Source organism: Halichoerus grypus, chromosome 13, assembly GCF_964656455.1.
Source record: "Halichoerus grypus chromosome 13, mHalGry1.hap1.1, whole genome shotgun sequence".
NCBI lineage: Eukaryota > Metazoa > Chordata > Mammalia > Carnivora > Phocidae > Halichoerus > Halichoerus grypus.
Window position 1 is genome coordinate 64,509,505 of NC_135724.1, and position 15,630 is coordinate 64,525,134.

The 15,630-nt window shown below is 49.3% G+C and overlaps 1 protein-coding gene across 4 annotated transcripts in view; it reads left to right on the top strand.

Annotated features, from left to right (window-relative positions):
* The window catches only part of GNAL (G protein subunit alpha L), a 141,582-nt gene that overhangs the window by 121,676 nt on the left and 4,276 nt on the right, over window positions 1-15,630 (top strand). For all 4 annotated transcript variants that reach the window (XM_078060635.1, XM_078060637.1, XM_078060636.1 and 1 more), the window contains 6 exons: window positions 4,701-4,755; window positions 5,930-6,003; window positions 6,530-6,588; window positions 6,900-7,020; window positions 8,974-9,104; window positions 11,902-11,969. In XM_078060635.1, the coding sequence (XP_077916761.1) occupies window positions 4,701-4,755; window positions 5,930-6,003; window positions 6,530-6,588; window positions 6,900-7,020; window positions 8,974-9,104; window positions 11,902-11,969 (508 nt within the window). The remainder of the gene's footprint in view (window positions 1-4,700; window positions 4,756-5,929; window positions 6,004-6,529; window positions 6,589-6,899; window positions 7,021-8,973; window positions 9,105-11,901; window positions 11,970-15,630) is intronic.

Sequence of the window (15,630 nt, forward strand, 5' to 3'; positions counted from 1 at the left end):
ACCCAGCTCAGTTTGCTCCTGATTGTGTCCCTGGCGTGAATGCATAGCTCCCTTGGGGCTCTCACCCGTGATCATGCCTAGAGCTCTCTAACGACAAAGTACACAGTGAGTAAAAGGGGGTGCAGTGGGCACTCAGCCAAAGCCCTGTTGTTTCTCCTCAGAAGCACTGTGTCCTTTTCCTTCAGCCCATTTCCCCAAATTGAAATGTTCACTCTTGCTCTTCAGGGTTTATACATCCTCCCTCACTCTTGCAGGACAAACAATTCAGCAGTTTTTATTCAGAATGACTGAATACAGTAAAAGATTTAGACTAAAGTATATCAGATGTTGGCTATCTGGGGCTTCTTTCTAGAGAGAAAAAAAAAGACACACTTCTGCCTTAAACAGTCCTCAGTACAGTTAGGTAGATAAACCATACACGTAAAGAGAAAAACGGTCATGAATGTATACAAACATTACAAAGTCATCAAAATGAACATTTAAGATTAGTGCACTTGACACACACGACGTGTTTTATACCTTGACTTCTAAAAAGGGAGTGAGTCACAGTATAAGGGAGTAGCCCATGCTAATCAAATCATGAACATTAACTACACAGAGAATGGAATCAGTGTCGGCAGTGGTTAGAACTGGCTTCTTGCGGGTGGTAGGGTTGAATCTGAGGCTTCAAAGAAAAAGAAGTGGGAATTACACGAAGGTCGGAGAGGCCCAAAGCCATACGGGGATTTGAAAGTGGAGGGTTTGTTCGATGTCAAGACGTCAAAAAGAGTGAAGAGGTTGGACAGATTGGGAAGGGCTTGCAGGCCAGGTTGAAAATGTGAACTTTACCCTGAGGAAGGAAGCAGGAGCGTGATCATCGGAAAACTGTATAATCCCAGTGAAGCGAGACAGCCTAGAGCAGGGTGGCAGGAAAAACGGAGAGGAAAGGTGTTCCGCAAACTTTGACGTGCACAGGGGTCACTGAGTCCCCGGGGATACTGCGGGTCAGAACCACCAGGGGATATGGCTCAGCTGCAAATCCTCATCCCCAAGGTCTGCAGGTGCTGCTGCTGGTCTGAGGACCCCCTTCTAAGTGGCACGGATCTTAACCTGCCGCGCGTCAGAACTGCCTGGTACCTTGTCACTGTGTGGGTAATATTTTTCTCCTCCACAGTAGTTTTATATCATGTACATTAGCACCAGGAAGTAAATTTCAGTAACACACTGAGAGAAGTTTCTTACTAACCTTTGACAGTTCCAGCTTGCTACATTTTCACAAACAAAATAATTACGGATACTTTTTAATTACATTTAGTTGGTGCTTTTTCTCAGATCTCATTGTTTAAAGGTATTTAACAGAAATGGTTTTCATCTTTTCATAATCCTTTGTCCGTCCTCATGACCAACTGCATGGTCACAAGAACACTGTGACTTTTGAGCCATTTTAGTGGGATAGCAGACAGCAGATGAGAAATACACAATGCACTGCTCTCTTGTGCCAGTATCCAGCAGAAGGGGATCTAAATGACAAGAATGAAAATGTTCCTGCAAACATGAACATCCTCAGCGGTAGCAGGAAATAATGGGAAAAAAATCAAAGTAAATTGCTTTTTAGCTACTTTTTTGTAGAGTCCATATCACTATCGTGACTTTTTTTAAGTATAGTTTGGTACTGTCTTGCAACTCTATCTAGTGTGAGGGAACTGTCTCAAAGGTTGATTCTTAAATCTGGTTAATTTTTCCACTAAAGAGGCAGTGGCATATTTAAGAAGACAATTTTACTAACCCTTTAAAATGTAGTCTTACGAAATTCTGTGTATGATTTAGAAGACTCTTTTAAAACTCATCTCTCTATAGATACTATCTTAGGAGCTCCAATTTGAAGCACTTCTAAAACATGCTGGAAAATACACTGAACCAAAGACTAAGGCAAAAGGCTGGCAGAAATCTACTACTATAGATTTCTCTTTCATTCCTTTATGCCTTAGAGGGTCTTTCAAAGAACTAGGGGACACATTCACATTCGGGGGAGGGATTTTCACGTTTTATTTTCATTGCACAAATTTGAAATGCATGAACTCACAATACCATTCAGCATCAGGAACGATGCAGAAGGGACTCCTGAAAATGTTCATTGATGCCTCTCGGATCTCACTTAGATCGTTAACTATCAGAGCTGGAAGGAACTTCGAATATCCATCCTGGAGATTAGGGATGGGTACAAACTTGACATCTTTGCCTTTGTCATTGGCATCTCTGACCCGCTTATTTTTAATAGCGTTCTGTAAGGTACTCCCACCGCTTCCTTTGGAAGGCAGTCTTTAATCACATCTATCAAGAACTTTTGATGTATTTTTTTAACCACATTTCATTGTTTCTACTTATACTAGTTATTACCATCTGAATCAATTCGCCCACCTACCTCCACCCTGTTTGCATCCTGTTTGAAATTGGTTGCTTCCTAAACTCTAACTATAGCCAAAACCTCCATATTTAATTTTCTAGCCCCTTTATTCGGAGATGATTGGTTTCTGTATCACATGTTCAGTATTATATGTCTCCTGCCAAGAGGACAGACCATCTCTGTAATCAATGAGTGTAGCCCAGTGTGAGGGAGGCAGCTCATCTCCCCACCGGACCCACCTGGTTGTCTGGGCTACAGACCAGAGCCCCCTTTCCAGGAGCTGAGAACTCACTCCGTCACAGAGACCTTCTGCCCTTTTCCTGCTAGATGGTCGGGAACTCACTGTGTACTTCAGATGTGCTCTCCACTCTGCCAAATTCAAGGCCAGCAAGGACTGAGCCAAAGGACACTATGGCTCTCAAACCAGGCCTCAAGCAAGCCCGGCCTCCTACGTTTCCCCAGCTAGCAAGGGGCCCCCTCCTGTGGCTCTCGCAGGGCTGTCTGCGCTCTGTCCAAACTCCTCCCCCTCGGGAACTAGCTCTGCCCCCAGCCAATTCACCCACCTTCTGGTAGGCACACAGCAGCACCTCCGGGGGCTCGCGGCCCCCAGTCCAGAGAGGCCCAGGCGGATCACGGCCCCTTTGGCTTCTCTGCAACCTTGCCACCAGCCCATAGTTCTGCAGTCCTTCTCCAGGAGCAGATGACTCTGACAACGCCCATGGCAGGCGGTGCCGCCACAGACCCGCCCACCACCACCATAGCTGACATGACCTCATTCCTGATGCTGTCCTCCTGCCACTTCCAGTCTCTGACAGGAAATCCCCACCGCCAGCCAACCCACTCCCGCCCCTTCCGACAGTCGGCTTGTGGCTGAGGCCAGGGGCCGCCTCTCTTGCAGCTCTAAGGGAGGCCTTGGGTGTGGAGCTGCTGGCCCTTGTGCACAGGGTGCCTGGGCGAAGGGCCACCAAAATGTCGCCCCAGCACCAGGCCACCATCCTGGGCCACTGGGAGCTATCTTTAGCTCCCCAGGAGGAAGGAGATACAATGGCCAAGGGAATTAAGTGATCTTAATGTGTCTTTGGCCTCCCTCTTGCCCATGCTGGAAGCATCTCTCGGGCCTGTCATGCAGGCTAGTGGAGGGAGCATGTGGAGATGGGGGGCGGGGGTGACACCTGTCCCACACTGTGCAGATGCCCACAAGCATTAGAGCATTCGAGGAAGGCCTAATGCTCCATCACTTTACTTCAGTAAAGGAACCCAAACCACGCTGAGTTGGACAGGCAAGGAAGTCGGCCGTGTCCCTTTAGTCTGGGGCACGTTCACCCTCCCCAGGGCTGGAGCCTCACCCACAGTAAGGAGACCAGGGGCCACTCAAACCCCTCCTTCCCCTCCATGTTCTCCTTCCCTTTGAAGCCCCTCCTCCAGAAGGATTCCTTGCTCACCAGCTAACCAGTCCCCATGTCCTCCTGTGTCTTGACAGTCTCCACAGTGTCCATTATGGGCTGGGCCTCTCAGCCACCTGCTCACTTACCTCTTCCAGCTGCGGGCGGAGGAAGGGAGCAGACGTTCATTCATCAAACAAAGATGCGGGGACCAGGCCCGCACTAGGTGCTGGGGATACGTGGGCCAACAAGACCGAGACGTGCCCCGTGGGTCTTGCGTTTTGGAGGAAGAAATAGACAATAAGCGTAAAACAAATAAATGGGAATCGTGTCAGGCGTGGTAGGTACCACGTAGAAAAAATAAAGCAAGGTTGGCGTGGAGATTTTAGCTAAGATGGGCAGGGGGCCTCTCTGTGAGGAGGGAGAGCACGTGCCCACGGGGCCCCTCGCGTCCACGTCTTCTTCCACGTGCAGGTACCACGTGATTTCCTTTCCCTTCACTCCGTGTGTCCCTCCAGGTGCGCACACCAAATGAAGCCTGCTGACGCCCGCACACTCGCACGCAACTTTCGGACATTGTTAGAAACTCATCACACTACAGGAGCATCTCTGAGCTCCCGCGTTGTACTGACACCGCAACATGGCCTTCTGCCACTAGCTTAGCCTTGAAGGAGGCCCCTTCCCAATGTCTGAGTAGCCCCTCACCCCCAACTGTGGGTAAGAGGAAAGAGGGAAAGCAGAGGTAAAGAGAAGAAAAGAAAATGCAGCCTTAGCCCCTCAGTCAGGAATGTTGTGCTGTCTAGGCAGAACGTACCCCAGCTCCCCCACCTGCCCCTGCCCTCCGGTGCCTCGGTGACTGTCCCATCCCCTAGACCCACCGCCCAGGAGAAAGCCACCCGAGAACACTTCTGAGCATGTGCTGGCTTTCTTTTCAGCTTCCTGGAGAGAATCGACAGTGTCAGTTTGGTGGACTACACACCCACAGACCAGGTATGTGAAGCCAGAGCCCGCAGTCACCTGCTTGAACTTGGCGAGATTAGAGGAATTGTCAGTATTTATTCACTGATGATTTGTAAATGGATGAAAGGGTGAAGTCCATAAAACAGCTACTTCCTGCAGTTGTGTCCACTGTCCCTACATGTGCACAGGGTATATTTACCATACCCTGTGATTCAGCGCCTGACTTAGCTCTCTAAAATTTCCTGGATTTCTAACCTGCCAATGTCGTAACAACTTTATCTGTGCGATAGCAGCGTGCAGTTCCCATTGCTCTTGGAGCTGTCCACAGCAAGCTCAACCTTTGCTTCTCCAGCTTCGTCCACTCTGCCCATTCTACTTTGGGCCCTGGGCTGGGTCACACATACAGGCACGCTCTCCAGGTGCGACTCAGAGTGTGGTCTTTGGGTTAAGCTGGATCAAAGTGCCCCACTGCCCATTTGTAAGTAGCAGGGAGGGAGCTTCATGCCCCCTGGAACCTTTGGCCATCAGGCATCCACAGAGACTCGGATCACTCCGAATTGCTCAGCTTAGGAGCCCCCCAGACACCTCAGGAGCTAGTGAACTCCAAGGAAGCTGGGGGGGCTCTGTTCAAACTGCCCATCCGAGACTCCCCCAGTGTCTGTGTCCCCTGGAGGGCCTTGGCTGTGGGCCCTTCCTGGCGGCTCTCTCTTCTCTGCCTCCCCTGGAGGCCTGAGCTCCTCTCTCCCCTGAAATCCATGACTCCGAGAGGCTGACCCCAAGAGCTCAAAATTATCCGACAGAGCAATCGAGCCTTTGATTTCTCACCCATCGGCGTGCACCCACAGCAGGTGGCTCTCCAGGAAGGCGCAGCAGCCGAGCACCACCAGGACCCCGTGTCAGCTGCACCTGTGACAGGATGCCCGGGGACCCCTGCAGAAGTGATTTAAAAAAAAAATCCTAAAGAAAATAAAAGCACAGCTCTTAAGTCTCTAAGACCAAACCAGCACATTGATTGTGACTTTCTGCTTGGGGGGCGGCAGGGGGCTGGGGGCAGAGCATTTGTCTGACTTTTTAAGTATCATTGTCTCTCTCACAATTGGAAGAAGTGGTTATTTGAAAAACTTGTTTACTATGGTTGCGGTTACGTTCAGGGCTTTCCTTCTGAAGAACAGTGATGCCACTTGGTTTGTCTTCTTGTTCTCAGGATCTTCTCAGATGCAGAGTCCTGACATCAGGGATTTTCGAGACCCGATTCCAAGTGGACAAAGTAAACTTTCAGTAAGTCGTTGAGAGCAGGCCTGCCAGAGATGGGGAGTCGGACGCCCCCCTGGCTGCCTGCTGGGGCCTAATGGGGTCAGGGAGCCCGGCCTTCCTGCCATGGGCTGGGCCCTGGGGCTTCAGTCATCCCAGCTGTGCCTCACTACCCTTCTGGATAAGTCCATACAGACTCTGTGGCCCTAAAGGGCATGCAGTTAAGTGTAGGGCAGGGAGGAAGGTGGGAGCCAGGGCCACCTGAGAAGGTGAGGACTACCCAGAGCAGCCATCCAGGCAGGGGGATGCCCCCTGAGGGCTGCCCTGAGCAGAGGGGCCCGAGCCGGCCTGGTGACTGCACGGTGAGGCCTGTGACCCCAAGAAACAACAGGGTGTGGACTCCCGGGCCCGGCAATGGTGCAGAACCTCAGAGCGGGCGGAGCCGTCTGCCGAGGCCACACAGGGAGCAGTGCCACGGGCCCGGAGCCACGGCAGAGGAGGGACACGGAGGGGGTCTCGCCTCAAATGATCGTGCCCTGATCTTCCTCCACAGCATGTTTGACGTCGGCGGCCAGAGGGACGAGAGAAGAAAATGGATCCAGTGCTTTAACGGTGATTGCTATGCTTTCTCAAGAATAGGGATGAATTCTCACACTCATTCCTGCTATTGCACTTCAGTAGCTTTGAATTAGACCATCTATTACGTGCCTTAAATGTGAATCTCATCAGGAATCGAAGCATCCCAGCTTTACATTTAGCATAGGCTCATGGGGTACATTACTGAAACACACAGTGCTTCTTTAAGTCATTCTCATAATCCCGGGGTGAAAATGAGTAGCAGTTGGATGCAGACCTTATCATGACCACGCAGTGGCTCTCTGTCTAACGGAGGCGCTTCTCTTTGTCTCTCTTCTCCCACGAAGACGTCACTGCTATCATTTATGTCGCCGCCTGCAGCAGCTACAACATGGTGATTCGGGAAGATAACAACACCAACAGGCTCAGAGAGTCCCTGGACCTCTTCGAAAGCATCTGGAACAACAGGTGATAAAAATAAGAAATTCAGGGGCACCTGGGTGACTCAGTCGTTAAGCGTCTGCCTTCATCTCAGGTCATGATCCCAGGGTCCTGGGATCGAGCCCCACAACGGGCTCTCTGCTCTGCGGGAAACCTGCTTCTCCCTCTCCCACTCCCCCTGCTTGTGTTCCCTCTCTCACTGTGTCTCTCTCTGTCAAATAAATAAAATCTAAAAAAAAAAAAAAAGAAAAGAAAAATTCAGTTGCACCTCTGGAAATTGCAAATTTTCTTTCATGAAAAATACCACTCAGCTCACTTTCATTATTATTCTCCAGATATATTTTCTTTCCATGCTGATAAATCCAGAACCGTCAGCAGGGTCTTTTTTGGCCCATCTCATGCATAGACACACTTAGTATGGGGAGTATTCTCTGATGACGCTCTGACAGTGCTTTGTCAAGAACACTCAGGTATCTGTTTTGAAAGCTCAAGATTACCTCTAGGGTTCAAAACTGGTTTTGTTTGGTTTTTGAAACTTAGACAGTACCATCCACAAATAACTAGATAATTTCTAGAAGATCCCTTACAGGTCAAAAGCACAGCATAGTCATGTTTGAAACTGCTACTATTGCAAAGGGTGATTATTTTAGAAAGGAATACCCACCAAACGCACACATACACAATACACACATAGATATTAAAAATCAAAGTATCTTCTGAACTATTTAAGAAGAAATATCACCAAGGAGGAACAGGAAACGTTAAGCTGAACTTGCAAAACATTTGGTTTATCTGAGAAGTTTTTCTCTATCAAAACTGTTCAACAACTGTTCTCAGTGGAATAGTATTAAGACAATGAGAAAGAAAAAGAGGAAATACTGGCTATATGGAAGAACACTTTGGAGTCATTAAAAATTTATATATATATAAACATATATATGTTATATATAATATTTACACATATTATATATATTTATATATATATGTAAACACACATAGTCACATGAGAAAATGACCACAATATTGTTAAATGAAAAAGCAGATTTAAAAACACCATGATCTTGTTTTTATAAATATGTCTGAGGATAGGAAAAAACCTGGAAGTAAAAACATAACAGTTCTAATAGTTGCCTCTAATAGTAATTACATTTGATTTTTTTCTACGATTAATTTTTCTATAATTAAAAATTCATTTTTACCAGGATTCGCTATTTTCTAACAAGGAACAGTAAAGCTATTTCCATTTGGAGGAAGAATGGATGGTGTTTCTACTTCATAGTAAGATTCCTGTGCACTAATCATCAGCTTGATTCCTTTGAAATAATAGAATTTACAAAGGCTTTGCTCATGCACATACTGAGTTCATCTTAAGCCCGTGCTCTGTGTCTGTTTAATAAAACAGAGAGAGAACCTTCCCCATCCTTCACTGTCACTGTACCTGAGCCCCTCTCCTTAGCCTGTCCAATGCCGTGGCCTTGACCAAAGTCTAACATCCTGCTCCACCTCTGGAGAACCTCAGCCTGCTCAGACTCAGCACAGGAAGAGCCAAGCCAGCTACAAATTACATTCTGTGTGATTAGCTAATGACTCATGTGTTTTGTTGTTGTTATTAACGCTCTAACGTCTCGTTTTCCCACCCTTTACTTAGTAAACTGCAGTGCAAAAATCCAGGTGTATTTATTCCATAAATAACCCTTAGCTTTGGTGCCAAGAAATTTACATTCCCAGGAAAGATGAATTCGAAAATACTGAACTGCTAAATCAACTATCTCTATTTATTTATTATAAGGTTTACTCATTATAAGAACATCTTGCTTGCAGCTGGAGCAGGGGTCCACGAGATTGGTGTATCACATAATTCTAAATCCTGTACATTTCAGGAAGATGGCAGTGTTCTTCTTTTCAGCAAGTAACTCCTATGTTACAGGTACTTTCACGTACTCGTGGATGTGAACTTGGTACGTTTATTTCTCTTTTCAGGTGGTTACGGACCATTTCTATCATCTTGTTCTTGAACAAACAGGATATGTTGGCAGAAAAAGTCTTGGCAGGGAAATCAAAAATTGAAGATTATTTCCCAGAGTATGCAAATTATACTGTTCCTGAAGATGGTAAGATTTCAAAACTAGTTTTTCCTGACTAAGGAAAAGGATTGATTGCTTTTTTTTAATAGCCCTGTTACTGTAGTGCAAACAGTTCTGACGATTTTAGGGAATTCCAGTTAATTTGAATCCATCCTCTGGACTACTGCCCCACCTTAAAATACGAGCATATTGCAGTGTCCTATTTCGGATTCCATGTGTAAGAATGTCAAGGTTTGACTTTGCATTCAAAGTGCGCAGGAGGAGACAGGGCGCTTTTGGGTGTGGGTATGTCACTGGCTGAATTAAGTTCTGTCTCTTGGTGCCGTGGTTGGGTCTGTCGTGAACTGGGCACTGTGTCAGCCGACCTTGACTCTCACTGTAATCCTAGAAATGACCCTTTCTGTTATTTGCCTGTTTTCCTGTGGAAAGAGAGCTGAGAGAGGCAGTCAGTTGTTCAAGGTCACTCAGGTAGAGCCTGCCAGGACAGGTAGCCTCTGAACCTTCATGCCCAAGCCCACGCTTTCAGCCACCACGTCCACCTCTCTTGTCCCCAGCGATGACTTTGGCCACCACCAGGGTGGCCCACCACCTGCGGGGTTCAGGCACTGGGTGGGGGCCTCTCAGTGCTAAATTACAGAAGGCCCCACCCCGGGCAGACCCCGGTTCCCACGGCTGCTCCTCAGTTCTCAGCACACGCTGGGCCACCTCGTGGGAGGGATTTATTTGCGGCGAAACGATACCGCTTCTTAAAATTTGAACCCCCAACTACATAAAGCAGAATGAAAGGGACTTTCCGAGAAACTCAGGGAAACTCAGGTAAGAAGTGGTTCATGGTGATCCTCCGGCTAACCTCGGCCAGCCTGGTGGCCAGTCACCTGCCTACAAGAAGTCAGCAGAGTTTGGCTGGCGCTGCCCTCTCCTCCGTGCACTATGGGCGCCAGCAAGCCGGGCCTTCTTTCTTCTCCCGCTAGCCAGGCCCCCGTGCCCCGCACCCTGGACAGTCCGCACTCAGGCGTCCACTGTGCTCTTCCTTCTTTCCCTCCTCTCTGTCTTGGTCCTGGCCCTCGTTCGCCTCTTCTCAGCTCTGGGTCTGGTCAAGACAACGTCCTGCCCAGGCTCCCTTACTCTGCTCACTCAACTTTCCAGAACATTCTCTGAATTTCTGCCAAATTCTTTCTGAAACACAGCCACAGCCTTACTTATGATCCCTACCAACACGGACTTAATCTCACCACAAGCTGAGGCCAAACCTGGCCTGGCCAGGAAATATTACAAGCTAGGTTCCCCACAACAACCCTCCGTGGATCCTGTGCTCCGCCCACACACACATTCAGTGGATCCTGTTCTTCTACCCCCATCCTCAGTGGATCCTGTGCTCCCCCCACACACACCCTCCGTGGATCCTGTGCTCCTCCCACACACACCCTCCCTGGATCCTGTGCTCCTCCCACACACACCCTCCCTGGATCCTGTGCTCTTCCCACACACACCCTCAGTGGATCCTGTGCTCTTCCCACACACACACCCTCCGTGGATCCTGTGCTACCCCCACACACACCCTCCGTGGATCCTGTGCTCCCCCACACACACCCTCCGTGGATCCTGTGCTCCTCCCACACACACCCTCCCTGGATCCTGTGCTCCCCCCACACACACCCTCCCTGGATCCTGTGCTCCCCACACACACACCCTCCGTGGATCCTGTGTTCCTCCCACACACACCCTCCGTGGATCCTGTGCTCCTCCCACACACACCCTCCCTGGATCCTGTGCTCTTTCCACACACACCCTCCCTGGATCCTGTGCTCTTCCCACACACACCCTCCGTGGATCCTGTGCTCCTCCCACACACACCCTCCGTGGATCCTGTGCTCCTCCCACACACACCCTCCCTGGATCCTGTGCTCCTCCCACACACACCCTCCGTGGATCCTGTGCTCCTCCCACACACACATTCAGTGGATCCTGTGCTCCTCCCACACACATATTCAGTGGATCCTGTGCTCCCACCACACACACATTCCGTGGATCCTGTGCTCCCCACACACACACCCTCAGTGGATCCTGTGCTCCTCCCACGCACACATTCAGTGGATCCTGTGCTCCTCCCACGCACACCCTCAGTGGATCCTGTGCTCCTCACACACACACATTCAGTGGATCCTGTGCTCCCGCCACACACACATTCAGTGGATCCTGTGCTCCCCACACACACACCCTCAGTGGATCCTGTGCTCCTCCCACACACACATTCAGTGGATCCTGTGCTCCTCCCACGCACACCCTCAGTGGATCCTGGGCTCCTTCCACACACACATTCAGTGGATCTTGTGCTCCCCACACACACCCTCCGTGGATCCTGTGCTCCTCCCACACACACATTCAGTGGATCCTGTGCTCCCCCCACACACACCCTGAGTCGGTGGTAGGAACAGCAAACCAGGAGGTCTTCCCTAGAACAAGGCTAAGGAAGGAGAATGCAGACCAGATGAGCACAGCCACTGCTGAAACCACAGCCTCTAGAACCTTCTCTCTCACCAGAGCTCGGAAGGGGAAGGCAGCCGCAGGGTTGGTCAGTGTTCAGAGACAGGCTCTCATTTTACTTGAATGGGAGTCATCCCCCACCGCCAAAAACAAAAACAAAACTTTTATCAGAGCTAGATGAGAGAAATAAAGTTCCATTTTAGCTTTTTGCCTTGCTGCAAGCGTCGTCCAGTGCCATGAGTGTGCAGGAGCCCAGCTTTCTAATTCCTCTTCTGTTTTCCGTAGAGTTGTATCTTTGTTTCACACTATTTAAACTAAACTCCACTTGTCGTTTTTGCAGCAACACCAGATGCAGGAGAAGATCCCAAAGTGACGCGGGCTAAGTTCTTTATCCGAGACCTGTTTTTGGTAAGCAGTTTGAGTCTTTGTTTTCTTACCACCTTAGAGTGATATTGTTCTCTGCAATGTACATATTACTTACCCTTTCATGATCTCATTTCATCTCCCCTGAATTATGAGAGATGAGGGAAGCTGTCGCTTCCTCTCCCCACTGAGCATACCGAGGTTCAGAGAGTTTGGACCGCTCACCTCAGGTCACACAGCTTCCAAGCAAGAACAGGGAGCATAGCACTTCTCCTACTGTGCCCAAACCCCAGGGAATGGCACTGAGAAGAGCCAGACTGTGGTCACTTGTTGCATTTTCCAAAAGGAAAGAGACCTTTGACAGACCTCTCCCTTCATTCACCCCCAAAAGGCCAATTCAGACCTTCAGATAAATTCAGATATCTCTTTCTCTCTCTTTTTTTTTTTTTACTTTTTATTTTGAGATGATTTCAAACTTACATAAAAAGCAAAAGACTTATACAATTAACTCCCAGATACTCTTCACCTAAATTGACCAATTGGTAAAATCTTGTCACATTTGCTTTATTTTTCTATCTGTCCATCCATCCATACATACATAGTTTCTTGAATAACCTGTAGCATGTGAGTTTTTACTAGCTTGAAACTAGTAGATGCCACAACACCAAGGACATTTTCCCAGCAGTGCCCGACAGCACTGGACACATGGACCGTGTGCTTCCAGGGAGGTGGGGGTCAGCCCAGTCTGCAGTGGGGATGGTCCACAGCATGCCTGGCGTTTCCGTGGGGATCGGGTACCAGCCTGACTCCTCAGGGGAGCCTTTTTCTCTACCCTCTTCCCACAACGGCCCCTGTCGGTTGCCTCCTGAATCCTATACTGAGTGAGAAAGTAAAAAGGAGAAGAAAATCAAGTCCCCAAAGTAAGTTCTGAGGAACAGTGTTTCCCCCAACTTTAACAGGCAGCGCGGGGAAGGGCCCTGCAGTGAGGAAGTCCGAGATGCTGTGTAAATCCAGTGAGACAGGTTTCTCTGTCGTCAGACTGTGCGGAGCCTTTGCTGTGCTGGTGTGCGTGACCAATCTCGTCAGTGAGGTAGATTGATTAGTTTGTAGCATATCACAGGCTCCCTTTCTGAGGAGCATCTTGCAAGACCATAAAATAGAAAAACACATAAAAGGTGTTCCATAAAATGCTGTTCTAATGAGAACTGAGAGTTAACTAAGTGTGCACGTTAGGCATTTAAAGATTAGAAACAGAGCTACCCCCTCCCAAAATGAATGGCCATGCCCCCACCATTCGGATGTTGGGCAGAAATCTTTTATTCTCTAACAGTGGACTCAATCTGGCTTGCATGCAGTTTGCAAGTCAGGGAAATAAAAGCCTAGGGGTTCCTGACTTATGTTTTTTATGGTGGAATTTGCCTGGGTCAGTGAGTCGTCTAAGGAGTTTTGAGTTGGAACCCCTGACCCCAGACTGAGAAGGCAGCAGGGCGGGCTGCAGACATGGTTATTGATCAGTGCTGAATCTGGACAGGAACAAACGTGGGCAAAACAATAACTTCGACGATAGAAGGCTCCGAGACGGGGCGGTGAATAAAGGCCGTACATGGAGAGGGAGAGGTATGTGGGGGGGTCTGGCCTTGAGGAGGGAAAGGTGGGCTTGGGCAGAGAAGGGGGAAGGCATAATGAGAAGAGCCCCTCAGTGAGAAAGGGCCACACACTGTGGGAGCATTCTCCTCACATGTCCTCACATGCGGAGGGCACTGGCCACCAGGAGGTTTGTCGCAGTCAGGGTCACTTCCTCCCACAACGGGGAGGCCCAAATCATCCCCAGAGCAGGAGGACCTCAGAACGGAGGGAGGGCCGGGTGGCCAGCCCCCAGTGTTCCCCTCGTCACCCTCAGGCGGCCCTGTCGCCTCAGACTGGAAACCACCAGCAAGCCCACGCCCAGACCTGGGCCAGGGGGCCCTCTGGGGCAGGCGTCCCCCCAAACCTTTTAGAGCAGAAGGTTTCAAAGGCAGAGCGTGAGGTCAGCACCCGGGTCTTGATGCTCTGGCATCTGGTAGAAGCCTGCATGTTTTAACTGGCCTTCCCATCCTGGTATTTTATGAGCTCCCCTGTTTTCTTTTACCTTGAACATCATCTCCTTAAGAGAGAGCCTCGGAGGTGAGGCTCAGGTGAGCCAGGCAAGCAGAGTCTGGAACAGCCCAGCTTTCCTTGACAAGCTTATTTCTGTCATTTAAAATGAAAATGTTTAGAAGTGTTAGAAAATGTTTAGTGTGTTTGGAGAGAAGCAAACTGCGGCACCCCCTGGCACGGCTCTGCCTCACGTTCGTGGTGCTCAGGCAGGGACACACGGTCCCGTCAGTACAGAAAGAAGCCTGTTCCTCACTCACCCACTGCGCGCCCCTCCCCCGAGCGCCGCAGGGCTCCAGCTACCTAACCCACACGTTTCAGTGTCCATCAGTCTTGTAAAAATTGTAATTGCTCAAGAGAAGCCTGACTATTGCTTAAAATAAGTCCGTCCTCCTCCTGGGAGGACTGTCATAACCTGAGGAACATCTTTAGACAGCACGGCAGGGGGTCTCGGTTTTTCTCCAACAGCTGATTCCCAAAATGCTTTGCAGGAAGGGTGGTGGAGGGATAAGGAGGACGTGCAGGGATCCCTGTGGGCACCTATGAGGAAAGCTCCACGTGAGCTCTGCATTCGCCGGCTGGGGCGGCCATAACAAAGCACCACACACTGGGGGCTTACCCAGCCTTCATTTTCTGACACTTCTGGAGGCTAGAAGTTGAGATCAGGGTGTCAGCAGAGTTGGTTTCTCCTGAGGCCTCTCTCCTTGGCTTGTAGATGTTCACCTTCTCGTTGTGTCTTCACATGGTGTCTCTCCACATGGCCTTTCCTCTGTGTGTGTGTGTCCCAATGTCCTCTCTTCCTATGAGGACACCCATCTTACGGGATTAGCGCCCGCCCACATGACCACATTTTAACTTAAATTACTTCTTTAAAAAGAGATCCCGTCGGGGCGCCTGGGTGGCTCAGTCATTAAGCGTCTGCCTTCGGCTCAGGTCATGGTCCCAGGGTCCTGGGATTGAGCCCCGCATCGGGCTCCCCGCTCCGCGGGAAGCCTGCTTCTCCCTCTCCCACTCCCCCTGCTTGTGTTCCCTCTCTCGCTATGTCTTTCTGTCAAATAAATAAATAAAATCTTTAAAAAAAAAAAAAAGAGATCCTGTCTCCAAATAGTCACACTCAGAGGTGCTAAGGATTAGGACTTCAACATATGAATTGGTGTGGGGAGGACACAATTCAGCCCATGACAGCCTCTCTCCGCATTGCCCCACTTAGCTTCCCAATGCACCTTGTGAATCATGACCAGTCATGCTTTTTCTCCTCTGGGAGAAAAGCCATGAACCTCCCACTGCTAACCAGGGGACACTCCCAGGAAACACTCAAGCTCTAGGTGGAGGAGGCAGTATGACTGATCTGCGATCCACATGGAATCACTAGCCATATGTGGATATTTAAACCTAACCAAATTAAACTAAAATCCATCTCTGTTGCATCAGCTAGTAATAGTGGCTCCCGTATTGGAAGGGTGAATACAGAACATCTCCACTATGCAGAAAGTTCCATTTGATAGCACTGGTTTAGGACTGACATTCGTTTCTGGAAAATTCTCCCGATTTCTCTAAGTGGCTGTCTTTTAAA